Source organism: Apaloderma vittatum, unplaced genomic scaffold, assembly GCF_000703405.1.
Source record: "Apaloderma vittatum isolate BGI_N311 unplaced genomic scaffold, ASM70340v1 scaffold35991, whole genome shotgun sequence".
Lineage (NCBI taxonomy): Eukaryota > Metazoa > Chordata > Aves > Trogoniformes > Trogonidae > Apaloderma > Apaloderma vittatum.
Window position 1 is genome coordinate 1 of NW_009701413.1, and position 13,934 is coordinate 13,934.

Genomic DNA, 13,934 nt, shown 5'->3' on the forward strand with positions numbered 1-13,934 from the left:
CCCCCTCTTTCCCCCCTCTTTCCCCCCTCTATTTTTTTAGCCCTTGGTATTGCTGATACTGTAAATTAGCATACAGGCACTCTTGGTTGATATTACTAAAACATGAGACAGGCACATGCTGCAAACTCTATTTCTCATTCTCTACTGATTCTTTTTCAAATTTTTTTTCTTTGATACACTACTACCTATATTCTTCCATTTTTTAGCTCAATTTAAATTGAATGTGCCTTATGAGTACTAATAAGTAATGGAGACAACTGGACAGCCAGGTGTTTGCAGCTGCGGAAACTGAGCATTTAGTGAGAATGTGTAATTGTGGTACATGCAGACTGTCTTTATATATTACTGGAATAATAAACCTTCCTCTTTCTAAATTTTATTTTTAATGCTAGAATGGTCTTGGCACAGAAATACAGACGAGCTTTTAGCTTTGAAATTATAAATTCATTTGCATATAATGTGTTGAGTTACATATGTAAAAAGTTAATAAAACTGTGAGAGAATAAGATTTTTCTAACGCTTTCTTCAGCATCAAAAATCACATAAAAGGCATGAACCATTAAGTAATAATAGAGTACTGGAGGAGTTTCTTTCACTGCAGCAGGCTGAGGTGTATTTTAAACTATATATGCAAAGGTTTTTTTGTGAGTTTTTTCCTCATATCCATAGTAAAGCTTCTTTACCTGCAAAAATAATCTGATTTTATTTGAAGAAAATAATCTGTGCTTCACGAGGTGCCTGCCTACTGAGCTCTAAGGTGATTGCTTACGTGCTCACAAAGATGCACCTGTGTGGAAGACTTGACCATCTCTCTTGAAAATTATTTGTTTGTACTAAGTTTTGTGAAGTCTTGCGTTATTTTTCTCTAGTAGTAGCACCTTCTGTTGATAGCTGGCTTCAGATGTATTCAGTGCAAAAAATGCATCTGTGTGAAGGTATTTTACATCGTACAGTACAGAAGGAAGAGTTAAGCCCAAATTTTAGTTTATAAAGGCTGGTTAAGAATATGCCAATCTAGGGTGATGATACTGGTATTTTTTCTAAACAGGCTGACAATTCATATGGATGAAGAACTTCGTGCCTTGGCTTTCAATACTCTACAAGCGTTAATGCTTGATTTTCCAGATTGGCGGGAGGATGTTCTTTCAGGATTTGTATATTTTATTGTGCGAGAAGTGACTGATGTCCACCCAACGCTTCTTGACAATGCAGTCAAAATGTTAGTGCAGCTCATAAATCAGTGGAAACAAGCAGCCCAAATGCACAATAAAAACCAAGATTCTCAGGTATTTCTAAATAAGATGTTTTTGATGATAAAACATAGTTTGAATCCATATCCAGTTTATTATTAGCTTTATTAGTTTTATTAAGTAATAAAAATTCAGCTTACTTTCTCACAATGCTTGGAGACCTATTTTTTAAAACAACGTTTTTGCCAAAAATTTATCTGATAATATTATCAAGTAACTCATGGCCACATTTTTGCTTAGATCAAATTCATCATGCGTATCTGGAACTATATTAAGTAGGGATGATTAAACAGTAGAAGTAGAAGAAATCTCCATTTTTTTACTAGCAAATAGAAATGGTTCAAACTATTTAATTTTATACAATTCTGTATGTAGTAGTATTACATATTTATTTTTAATGTTGCCCTCACTCTATCGTCCTTGTGCGAAAGTGAAATAAGAAAGACTTTCTTGTGATTTTTTTTTTTTTTTTGTTTACGGAATTCAGAGACATACTAGAAAAAGAAGGTAGCTGATACTATGCCATTCTCACAATACAGAATTTGACTAGTAGCCAAACAAGATCTAAATACCTTATGATTAATTCTGCCATTGCCAATAATGGAATTATAGCTTGGTTGTGTTTACTTTTTTTCTTAATTTGCTTAAATTCTGCAATCTTTTTCTTAGCGTGGTGTATCCAATGGGGCCGCCCATACCCTTCCTCTGGAGAGGACCCTTTATTCCAGTGTGTTTCACGTGGTAGAAGGCTTCGCTTTGGTCATTCTCTGCAGCACAAGGCCTGCCACCAGGAGATTAGCTGTCAGCGTTCTCAGAGAAATAAGGGCCTTGTTCACACTTCTAGAAATTTCAAAGGTAAAAGTTGATAATACATTCTTGTGACTGCTTAATGAAACTGCTTTTATCTTTACTTTCTTTGAGCTTTTCATGCTTTTCCTTTTGTCTTTTTTAGAGTGATGATGAGTTGGCTATAGATGTAATGGACAGACTAAGTGCTACTATCCTGGAGAGTTTCATACATCTTACTGGAGCTGACCAGGTAGGAGAGTTTTTATGTTAAGTTGGATGAGGTAATATAAAGTGATTCTGCAAAACTCTCCCAAATAACTTGTGTGTATTTTAAATAATCGTGTCACTATGTTCATGCTAACTTTATCAGCAATTTTTCACCTTATAAAAACAAACCAAGTGACACGGCACAACCCTCCACCCCAGAACCAACCGAAAAAACCAGCTCAAAAAACTTTAGGGATGTTGTGAGACTGATGCCACCATTGGGTGCTTTCTGGTCTATATATATATATATATGAGATATATATTTAAATGTTCACAACTTAAATTACAAATTAACAGACAGTTTAAAAAAATTTTTTTTAAAAAAAGTTATGACCGCCCTATGTACACAGACAGCTATATCTGTATCTGTTTTTTCTCATCTTGCTCATGGATTACAATTTCTTTGAAGCAAAGATTGCTGCCTTTTTCTACAACAGTACAGTGTCTTAACAGTCAGTGTATCCTTTACTGATGATGAAAGCTATAATGACGTTCAGTGAATAACAGCTAAATTCCATATTTATCATAGAATCATTTAGATATGGCCACTCTTCCCCAAGCCTGTAGCCTTGCCCAGGGTTGTTGTGGCCCAAGGGCAGGACCCAGCACTTGGCCTTATTGAAGCTCATACAGTTGGCCTCAGTCCATTGATCCAGCCTGTCCAGATCCCTCTCAAGCAGATAAACACTCCCGCCCAGCTTTGTGTTGTCCACAAAGTTACTGAGGGGGCACTCAGTCCCCTCATTCAGATCCTTGATAAAGATGTTAAATGGAACTGGCCCCAACACTGAGTCCTGGGGAACACCAGTTGTGACTAGCCACCAACTGGATTTAACTCCATTCATTACCACACTTCTGGCTTGGCCACCCAGCCAGTTTCTTAACTAGTGAAGAGTATTCTTGTCTAGGCCATGAGCAGCCATTTCTCTAGCAGAGTGCTGTGGGGAACAGTGTCAAAGGCTTTACTAAAGTCCAGGTAGACAACATGCACAGCCTTTCCCTTCTCCGCTAAGTGGGTCACCTTCTCCTAGAAGGAGATGAGGTTGGTCAGTAGGACCTGCCTCTTGTGAACCCATGCTGGCTGGGCCTGATCGCCTGGTCATCCTGTACGTGCCATGTGAGAATGCGTGAGCTGATCTGCTTGATAACCTTGTTGAGCACTGAGGTCGGTCTGACAGGCCCGTAGTTTCACAGACCCTCCTTCCAGCCCTTTTAAATAGGTGTCACATTTGCTGATCTCCAGGCATCTGGGACCTGCTTGTTTAGCCAGGACTGCTGGTAAATGACGGAAAGTGGCTTGGTGTGAGTTCTTCTGCCAGCTCCCTCAGTATCCTTGGGTGGATCCCATCTGGCCTGACAGACTTGTGTGTGTCTAAATGGAGTAGCAGGTCACTAACCGTTTCCTCTTGCATTATGAGGGCCTCATTCTATTCCCCATCCTTGTCTTCCGGCTCAGGGGGTTGAGCACCCTGACAACAACTGGTCTTACTGTGAAAGACTGAGGCAAAGAAGACGTTAAGTACCTCAGCCTTTTCCTCATCCTTTGTCACAATGTTTTCCTCTGCATCCAGAAAGGGATGGAGATTCTCCTTAGCTCTCCTTTTGTTGCTGAAGTATTTATAGAAACATTTTTTATTGTCTTAACTGCAGTAGCCAGATTAAGTTCTAGTGGGGCCTTGGTCTTTCTAATTTTCTCCCAGAATAACGTCTTTGCAGTCCCCCTGAATTGTCTACCTGTTTTTTCAAAGGTCATAAACTTTTCTTCTTTCCCCTCGCCCCCTCAGTTCAGCCAGATCTCTCTGTTCATCCAGGCTGGTCTTCTTCCCTGTAGGCTTGTCTTTCAGCAGTGGAAACAAGCAGCTCCTGCACCTTTTCAGATATCCTTCTTGAGGAGTGTCGAGCCTTCCTGGATTCCTTTGCCCTTCAGGACTGCCTCCTAAGGGCTCTGTACAGTCTTCAAAACAGAGGGCATGGGGGGTTTGTGTGTGTCATTAACTTGAAGCACCAAGGAGTAGCTCATGTGATTTTTAGGTTTAGGAAACAAGTTGGAATTCACTAGTAAGGCCATTAGAGTTCAGAATCTTTTGGAAGACAAGGGATTTTTTCTAGAAGTTACAGTTTCCTAATATCCAGTTCCTTCCTAAACTGCATGTTTATAAAACTGTCCACTCTAGGATCTTCTATAAAAAAACCATAAGTTATGTGTTTTATCTATTCCAGATACTCTTTTGATACTGATACTTTATTTGATATTCAGCAATTAAGAAATTGTGACTTAATATACATGGGTATTAAATATTGCCTTGTTCTCTTTTTTTATGCACACAGACTACTTTACTGTACTGTCCCAGTTCAATAGATTTACAGTCTCTGGCTGACTGGAATTCTTCCCCCATCAGCCACCAGTTTGATGTGGTCAGTCCGTCACATATATGGATATTTGCACATGTGACTCAAGGCCAAGATCCATGGATTATAAGCCTCTCAAGTTTTATGAAACAGGAAAATCTTCCAAAACACTGCCCAACAGCTGTAAGCTATGCTTGGACATTTGCTTATACCAGACTCCAGCTGCTGTCTCCACAAGTGGATATAAAGTAAGTTAATTTCTAAAGTAAATACCATATGTTATGTTGAGTATTTGTTCAAGATTTATCATCATTATAAAGTCATTGTGTTTCAGTGAGGTGACATATGGACTGTTAATATTTTCTGTGGCTTTAGTTCAGCTTTATATAACAAAACTAAGCCAGTTCTTTCCTGGGAAAAGAAGTTATCTGCAGTAAAGATTAATTAATTCATGCCTTCGGCCATACCATAGTTCAACAGATTTGACAACAAATGCACATGTTATGGATGTTTAGGTATATTCTGAAAAATTTATTCAGAGTTTAACATGTTAACAGTTTTGAACCAGTGGCATATATATAATCAAAAAATAAGTTCAGTAGAAAATATAGTGTAACGGGGAAAGTTTTATTTACTATACTCCTTTTTATTTACTATACTGCTTTTTTATTTTTTAATAGCAGCCCTATCAATGCAAAGAAAGTGAATACTACTACAAGCAGTGACTCCTATATTGGGCTCTGGAGAAACTATCTGATTCTTTGCTGCAGTGCAGCATCTTCTTCCAACTCCTCCACCTCCACAGGCTCTGTGAGATGTTCCCCTCCTGAGACGCTGGCGTCTACTCCTGACAGTGGTTATAGCATTGATTCAAGAGTAGGTTCTTCTAATATTTACTACAAATATGTCTACATGGTATTGGAAGTAGAAACACTTGAGGCTTAGAATGACTATCAGAATTTTTAGAAGCTGGTATAATTTGTCTAAAAACATGTTTTAGTATACGTTTGTCTTTGGTTTGTTCAGAATAGCATTTCAGTTCACTTCTTCCATCTGTGCTGTAGAGGCTTTTCTGCTTATGTTTTTTTTTAAGGCAAAATCTAATTATCTTGTGAAAATGTTAACCCAGCTCTAAATCTTATCTAGTGGTAATGAGGAAATGTTTTGTTTACTATTAAAGAGTTACTTTTTTCTTGTCAGTAGATTTCTACAATTCTGAGCAAAATAGCGTCTTATTTTAGTAACCGAAGTAATGATCTATTCAGGCATGGTGTATCTTGCCATATTTTTTCCCAGATTTTCTGTCTGCCTTGCTTCATATCACCTGCAGATTTTTTTTCCCTGCTTCTTTGCTTTTTTTTGTTCTTCTCCTTTTTGATTTCCTATACAAAATACAGTTGAGATGAAAATAACTCGTGGACTGTGGAGCAGATTTTTGGCACAAGCATCCTACTTCACTTGTTTGTTTTTACTGAGATCATTTCGCCAAATCAGAGAAACTGTGGAGTGACAGTCTTTGAGAGCTGCAGCGGAGTCTTAGGAATTGGGCACCAGAAGTCTGCTTCCTCTTCCTAAGGAGGGCAGATACACTTAATATGCAAAACATCTGTTTATCATGTTGAGGCATTCATTGTCATCTGACAACAAAAATTCAGTTATGTAAGGAATGGAGAAGTGGTTAATACTACTCTAATATTTCAGAAAGTCTTTTTCCATGTCAAAGATCAAAAATTTCATTTTTATCATTTTAGATCACTGGTCATTGTGAGAAGACTGTAAAATTACGGTAGATGTTTTAATGTCACACCACCTGATTGTTTAGTAACTAGTTCATTCTGGTTTATTCTGGTTTTCTTGTCAGATCATTGGCATTCCATCCCCTTCCTCCCTGTTTAAGCACATAGTTCCAATGATGCGCTCTGAGAGCATGGAAATTACAGAATCCCTTGTTCTGGGACTTGGCAGGACCAACCCAGGAGCTTTTAGGTAAGTGCTGCGTTTCATCTCTTTTTGTGCTAATTGATTACAAAGCTGGGGAATTAGAGCTCAGAAGAAAAGATTTGCTTTTTTTTCCTTTAAATTTTTCTAAAAGATGTGAGAATTGATTGCCATTGTCTTTTCTATCATTTAGTGATGTGATAACTATTGTGAGGTGTTGAAATAATTCTGTGTAGAGGTTGTATCTAGATATCTGCCTGAAGAAGAAGTCAGTTGAAACAATATACAGCTGCCTTTTATTGATATTAAAGGCTACCCATATATGAAAGAACAGACCGTGTGGACTATTAACATTTGAAATGTTAATTATAGTCATGTTTGTGAAAGGTTACTAAACTCTCCATATTGGTGTTGCAAACAAGCATATGTTTCTGAGCTCTGTGTATAGGACTTTCATGGTGTGTTCTAAAAGAAACGTTTTGGATCAAGCTGAAATAATACCAGTTATGACTGTTTTCTGACTAGTGGTGAAGCTTCTGAAATTTGTGGCGCATTTCTCTTGCCCCTTTTCATTTTTTCTGAATAAACTTCCTGTAACTTCATAACCGATACACCTCTCATAAGTTGTACTGATGACAAGTCCATGTGGATTAGTTTGGGTGCTGGTAACTGTGATTTACAGAAGCAGAATTAAATCTGTGCCAAGTCACTTGTTCTGTCAGTTTAATTTCATACATCATGTTCAACATGTTTAGATTCAGCTCATAATACAAAACTTCTGACTGGCCTGTTGTGACATGTCTTTATGGAAGTGTCGAATTTGAAATAGTCTGCATAGCTATTGTGGCAATCCTGCCTCAACTGAAAATTTACTTTTCTTGAAATCCTAATGTACTGTACTGTCAATGTGGATTACAAATCCCATGAGGCGAAAAGGCAGAAAGCCATGAGATTTAAAATACATCTCTATGCCCCTGTCCTCAACTGACAACTTTGTTTATGGGGGGTGGATGAAGAGGAAGAACGTCTGAGGGGAAGAAAACTTCCTGGGAAGGCCATTGTTGGGCACCAGATGTTCTCTGTCAGCAGCCAACCTCCTGTGATGGAGGGTTTGGAAGCTGTGCCACGCTATTAGCAGCCAATTCTGCTTCTTCAGAAGAAATCAAGGAATGCTAACACTCTCGGATTTGAATGACATGATGCTTCACTCCAGTCACTTGTGTCCCATATTAAGATAGATGAGGAGCCAAATATGTTTTTGAAACCGTGTTGCTCAGTCTGCAGTTACAGTATTTTGTTCTACTTCTTTGATAATCTTCTAATTTTATATCATATCTGAATTTATTGCCCTACCAGGAGTAAAAGCAAGACTTTGTCCCATGATCCTGAAGATCTGCTGAACACTTTCAATCATAGTTGTGCTCTAGAAGTCTAGAAAATGCTTTCAGAAAGGAAAATCCTTCTTTTCTAAATTAGAAACAATTCTTTCAGCAAGCTTCAAAAAAAATTAGTCTCAGTCTCATCAGTCTTCTGATTTCTTTATTCTGAATTTTGTGCTTTGTTTTTCCTTTGTCCGGTGTGCATTCTCGCATGGGACTCTTAACTTGTACTCCACCCTTCACCATTGCCGCTCTGCATTGATTTGTGGTTTTGGTTTTGTTTTTTTAATCACTGTTCCTCCCTACGTGGTATGTTTTATTTGGGAACTTCTTGTATTGTAGATTATAGGTATATACAATCCACTTACTTTTGCTAGAATATATTCTTTTTCTCTTGTTTTCTATTACTGATCACATGAATTTGTGTGGGTGTCTCTTGCTCTCTACTGGAAGCTGATCCTTTTCTCTATGACAAAGCTTCTTCAAATTCTTTTGTGCTTTCTAACTTTGAAAGAAAGTATAAAACAATCCCTAGCCAGGATTAAGTCTCATGTAATTCAGTGCACTGCAAGAGTTTGTGCAGCTTTCAGATCACCTGCACTCGTTGAAGGAGAACCTTTGAATTATGTAGCAGGAGTCAGTCATTTACCATGAAAACTTGAAGTGGTTTATGCTTTTGGTATGTCTGAATTACAGCAGCACAGGATGCAGAAAAACTTGTCACGCTCCCAACAAACCTGAAGTGGAGGTGGTAGTTACTATGTTAACAAATATTAAAGTAAAACCAGTGTGGTTTTACCTTAGCATTTTGTCTGTGTAGATCCATACTACTGGCTTCCTTCCACTTTCCCTGGCTCCTTTTTTGAGTTGGAAGAGTCTTATTTTGGCAGAAGGAACTGAGTAGTAATAAAGACTGTGGAGCTTCAGAACAAATAGAGGATGTAACCACAGTGTCAAAGCATGTTACTTTTCGGTTTTCTGAGAGACTAGTCGAACTTCTGTCAGCACAGCATTACTGGCCTTAAGGAAACAATCTTCATTAAAAACTTAATGTATCGCGAGAACTGAAAGAGCATTGAATGCTAAGCTGCTAACTTTTTTTTCCTAACAGTATCTATTTGTACCATAAGGCTTTGTTAAACTCTGATTATGAAAATAAGTGAAAATCATCTGTGATAGAAATATGCTGTAATACTGGGTGAATGCAAATTTAGTGGTAATTATTGAGACTTCATTTGGTCATCTGTCTTTAAATTAGTAAAAATATCTTTCTAGAAACATTTAATGTTTATTTTTTCAGAAAGCTTCCAATAAGGAAGAAAAACCTGAAGGTGTTTTAACTTGCCTTGTAACGCTACTTGCTATGAAACATTTTTCAGTTGAGGTGTTAATTTAATGGTATTTTTTATCCTTATAACCGTTTTATTTTAATTCAGGGAACTAATAGAAGAATTACATCCTATAATTAAGGAAGCACTTGAAAGAAGGCCAGAGGTAATTAGATATTTTCCACTATATCCAGTACATAATTTTAACTGTCTTCTCACAAATAGAAGTAAATAAATGTTATGTTCTTTAACTTCTGCATCTAAAAACTGTTAGTGTACTAGAAAAAAGGTGACATGTTACTTCTTTAAATGATTGGGAGATGTTTACTTTAGAAGAGCTTTGTGTTTGTCTTGAGCTCTGTATTATTCCTGTATCAAAGAGGTTCTGTTTCAAATGATGAAAATTTTACTATAACCTTTTCCACGTTCTTTTAATTGCTTTTGCCTAAATATAGTTTTACACAGTTACTTTGTTCTGTCATCAGTGACATGCCCACAATTAGTAGTACCTAAATATGTCTTGGACTTTTGCAATAGAGACAGCATTTTTCGTTGTCTGGTTTATTAAAACTGCTAGCAATTTTGATAACTTACCTTAAAAGACTGATACCATTGATAACTGATACCAGTTTTATTACAGATATAATAATGCTTTTATATGCCAGGCTAATTTTATACTTGTTTTTATTTCCTCTGCTTCATTTGATGTTGTGTTTCCTCTGTTGAATAGAACATGAAACGACGCAGGCGTCGAGATATTTTACGAGTACAACTAGTACGAATATTTGAACTGCTGGCAGATGCTGGTGTCATTAGTCACAGGTACAGGCAGCACACATGAGATGTTATTTATACTTCTGAATTAAGTCACTAGTATTCTTCTGACCCTGAATAGCAAACATGCAAAATTCTTCAGTGAGTTTTAGTACACCACTAAATAAATAGACATGGTTTTGTAAAACTTGGAATTTTGTTGGCTTTCTAATCCCTCCCCCATGCACCTTATCACTGTGCTCTGTGTTTCATTTAAAATGCTACTGTTGCCTGGGACATCGCTTTGCGCAGGCGGCATGTTGTGTTCTTTCTTGTCTGTGTGCTCTGCAACATCGCACCAGTTACGCAAATCAGAAAATGCAAGTTACAACTATACCATAATCAGTCTGAAATTCTTCCTCACCTGGACTCCTGACACTAGTCAGCCTGTCCTATGCAGAGAGCTTGTTAATATTGGACTGCTTGTTTATGTTGGACCTTTTTCTTTCTCACGGAGGCAGAATGATAACTGGGTTGGGGTTTTCTTCGCTCAGTTTGCACTACTTTGTGTAGGGACGCTTTGAAGGCAATGGTGTATATTTTACAGGTCTCTTAGAATTATTATTTTTTTTAATGCAGGTGAAATTGTTTAAGAGCAGGTCGACTGCGACATGGTTAGACTAGATCTTCCCATTCTGTTAGACAAGGGTACTTAAACATTTATTTGTCGACCGTAGCAATATAATCAGTGTGAAATTCTCAATCTTTAAGCAAGCTGCTTCAGAATGTTGCCTCAGAAGCATTGCTAAAAACGCTTTTTTTCAGCCTGATGATTTTTCAGTTTAGTCTCCCTTCTTACCATTTAAGGTACTCACTGGTGGTTAATGTCTCCTAACCATATCTCTCTGCACCCTAGAACTTTGTCAGCTTTTCTCTCTGAGGCCAGCCTGATGCAATTAAGTGCTACCATGAACTTCCTCACTTTGCTTTTGGTGTGCAAGGCGTGCTTTTTAGTTGTCTTCTGTCCAAATGTGGAAAGGTGATGGAGGGAGTTGAGCTGAAAGGAATCACCCTTCTAACAATTGTTTTTCAAAGGAGGGAAGGTTTGAATCACATGTGGTCATTAATCTCTTCATTTAGAGTATATTACGGTTTAGGCAAATGCTAAAGCAATGAAGATAGGAAATGAATATATAAAATTAATAAATTGCTTTCATCTGCTAGTAGTCAATAGAATGTCATGAAGTACCTAGCAAGTGTCTTGACTCACTGCCAAAAATCAGTATGTAGTATAGATGTTTATAGTCTAGTAGTAATCTTTTTTTTTTTCTTCCTGCTTTACAAATTGCATGGTTTGGGCAGGTGAAGTGTTCAGTTGGATGTGGGGTTTTTTTGATTATTTTTAACAATTGTCCACAGTATAAGTACTAAGGACAAATGACTTCTGATAGCGAGGCTTGATTCTTGGTTTCTTTTCAGTGGAGCTTTTTGTTTAGCACTGAAACAACATTGAATTGAATATGTGCAGTGTTGAAACTGTAGATTTTTGTAAAGAGAAAAACTAAGAATTTTTTTTCAAAAATCATTGTATATGCTTATTATATGATCTGATTTTTTTTTTAATTTTATTTTTAAGTGCAAGTGGTGGCCTTGATAATGAAACTCATTCCCTCAACAACACTTTACTTGAGTATGTTGATTTAACAAGACAGCTTCTAGAAGCAGAAAATGAAAAGGATTCTGATACATTGAAAGATATCCGATGCCATTTTAGTGCCTTAGTGGCAAATATCATTCAAAATGTTCCAGGTATGTAAAAATGCCTTTATTAACTTCTGATGACTGTATTTAATATGCAATACATTAAAAAAAACAACTCAGACCAACCGAACAAAACCTAAACAAAAATTATTTTTATGAAAATACTCTGAACTTCGGAGAAAAAGTGGATTTATCTCATCAGTTTTAAATATAACTTTAGCAGAATGAGTTTCTAAGAAGGTTTTTTGGTACTATTTGGAAGTGTACGAGTAATTTTCTTATTTAGCAAAAGTTTTGTTGGTTGGCAACAAAATTCTCTAGACTAATAAATAGCTTATTCTTGTACACTAGAGACATTAAACAGGACAATAGTAAACAGACATCCAGCTAATATGATGATGAATTTTTTTTCTTTTATGATCATTGCTTAGATTTGTTTCTGTTTGTTTTACCTACTTTATTTTAAAGAATGACAAGAGGAGTGTGTCTAACTGTGCTTCTCTTACAGTACACCAGAGAAGAAGTGTCTTTCCACAGCAGAGTCTACGCCACAGTCTGTTTATGTTGTTCAGTCATTGGGCAGGTCCTTTTAGTATCATGTTTACTCCCCTGGACAGATACAGTGATAGGAACATGCGAATAAACAGACACCAATACTGTGCATTAAAGGTACTTTAGCACTTTTTGAATTTTGGAAGTAGGTTGTTCAGCTGACTTTTCTGCTGCAAATTTAACGTTTGGGCTTTTTGGTTGTGATTTTCGCACCCTTATTGCTATTCATGACGTAATTATTTTCTCTTCTGCCTATATGTGTATTCATGAAAGTTTGTATTTTTCCATGCTATAAACCATTGCACTTGCTGTAGGAATTTCCTAAAATTACTACTCAATATTCACTTCCTGTGACTTTAGTCCTGAGTTGCCTGAGGAGAAAGGCTTTCATGTAAAACTGCATTAACAATAAAACTGATAGATTAGCTCTTGCATATGTTAGCATTTCAGTATTGATAATTCCTTGTATTTGGGAGTTCAGAAAAACATGACTTGATTTTTTTCTTGAACAAGATATCAAACAGTTTAGTATTAGCCTTGATCTTCCTCCCTTAACTGAATATGAGTTACTTTTCTAATGCTTTAATGGACTTGGTAAAAGCACTTCCTATGTCTGAATTATTAAACTGTAGTGTTTTTCAATTACTTTCTAAAGGCCATGTCTGCTGTACTGTGTTGTGGCCCTGTTGCAGATAACGTCGGGCTCTCATCTGACGGCTATTTGTACAAATGGCTGGATAATATTTTGGATTCACAAGATCAAAAGGTAATAGGGGCAATGTCAACATTGTTTTGCAACTGTTGGTGACCTCGACATACGCTTTCAAGAGTTTTGTGGTCAGATTGGCCTAAATGCTATAGAGTGGCTTAAGCTCAAAACTGTTTTAGTAGTGCATGTTTTTGCACTGTCCTTAATGGGTACATTCACCCTGTTGAGGAAGGCAGCTGCTCATCACAGTCTAAGTAAACAGGCAAAACAGCATGGAAGAGGAAAGGGCAAGAAGTGAAACACTGTGTATAGTTTATAAACTAATCAGCTAGGTTAAGTTGTAGTAATAAACAGCTCTTTTAGAAATTTAAAGATGAGATTTTGAACATGAACTCTTGTGAAACTGTAGAGTCCATCAGGAGTTACAAAGAGCAACCTTTACATCTAAATGATAAGGCAAGTTTTAGATTTCAAAGACAGAGCCTCCACTGCTCTAACACTATGGCTACATAATAATATAGCTCCGGTGGTCTGCTTTGATTCAAGAGAATGTGCAAGTCTCCCGATAGATCTATCCCCTTTATCCCGTTGGAATTCCTGCATATATTTAAGTGCTTTTCTGTATCTGACGCTTTCAGATCTGTGTTAAGTTGTAGTAAGACAAGTGAAAATAGTAAATAGCTCAAGGTAGTCTTGTAACAGAGGAAAAAAAAATCAGTAGAGCTATCTAGTTATTTGCTTCAGGTTGAACAATCAACAGTTTGATAGAATCACCTGTCATTTTAAACTGTGGTCTCGTTGGTTTTAGATGGAACAAATTCGGTGGTTTAGAGCTGTGATTTTTTTAATTGTCTTCTTT

At 37.0% G+C, this 13,934-nt stretch overlaps 1 protein-coding gene across 1 annotated transcript in view; it reads left to right on the top strand.

Moving 5' to 3' along the window:
- Window positions 1–1,022: 1,022 nt before the first annotated feature.
- FRYL (FRY-like) overlaps window positions 1,023–13,934 on the top strand; it is a gene marked incomplete at its 3' end in the record, with an annotated part of 46,670 nt that continues 33,758 nt past the window's right edge. Inside the window, exons 1-11 of the mRNA XM_009879134.1 lie at window positions 1,023–1,286; window positions 1,920–2,105; window positions 2,203–2,289; window positions 4,635–4,903; window positions 5,336–5,531; window positions 6,517–6,641; window positions 9,409–9,466; window positions 10,031–10,122; window positions 11,690–11,862; window positions 12,323–12,483; window positions 13,022–13,132. Of these exons, the coding sequence (XP_009877436.1) occupies window positions 1,023–1,286; window positions 1,920–2,105; window positions 2,203–2,289; window positions 4,635–4,903; window positions 5,336–5,531; window positions 6,517–6,641; window positions 9,409–9,466; window positions 10,031–10,122; window positions 11,690–11,862; window positions 12,323–12,483; window positions 13,022–13,132 (1,722 nt within the window). The remainder of the gene's footprint in view (window positions 1,287–1,919; window positions 2,106–2,202; window positions 2,290–4,634; window positions 4,904–5,335; window positions 5,532–6,516; window positions 6,642–9,408; window positions 9,467–10,030; window positions 10,123–11,689; window positions 11,863–12,322; window positions 12,484–13,021; window positions 13,133–13,934) is intronic.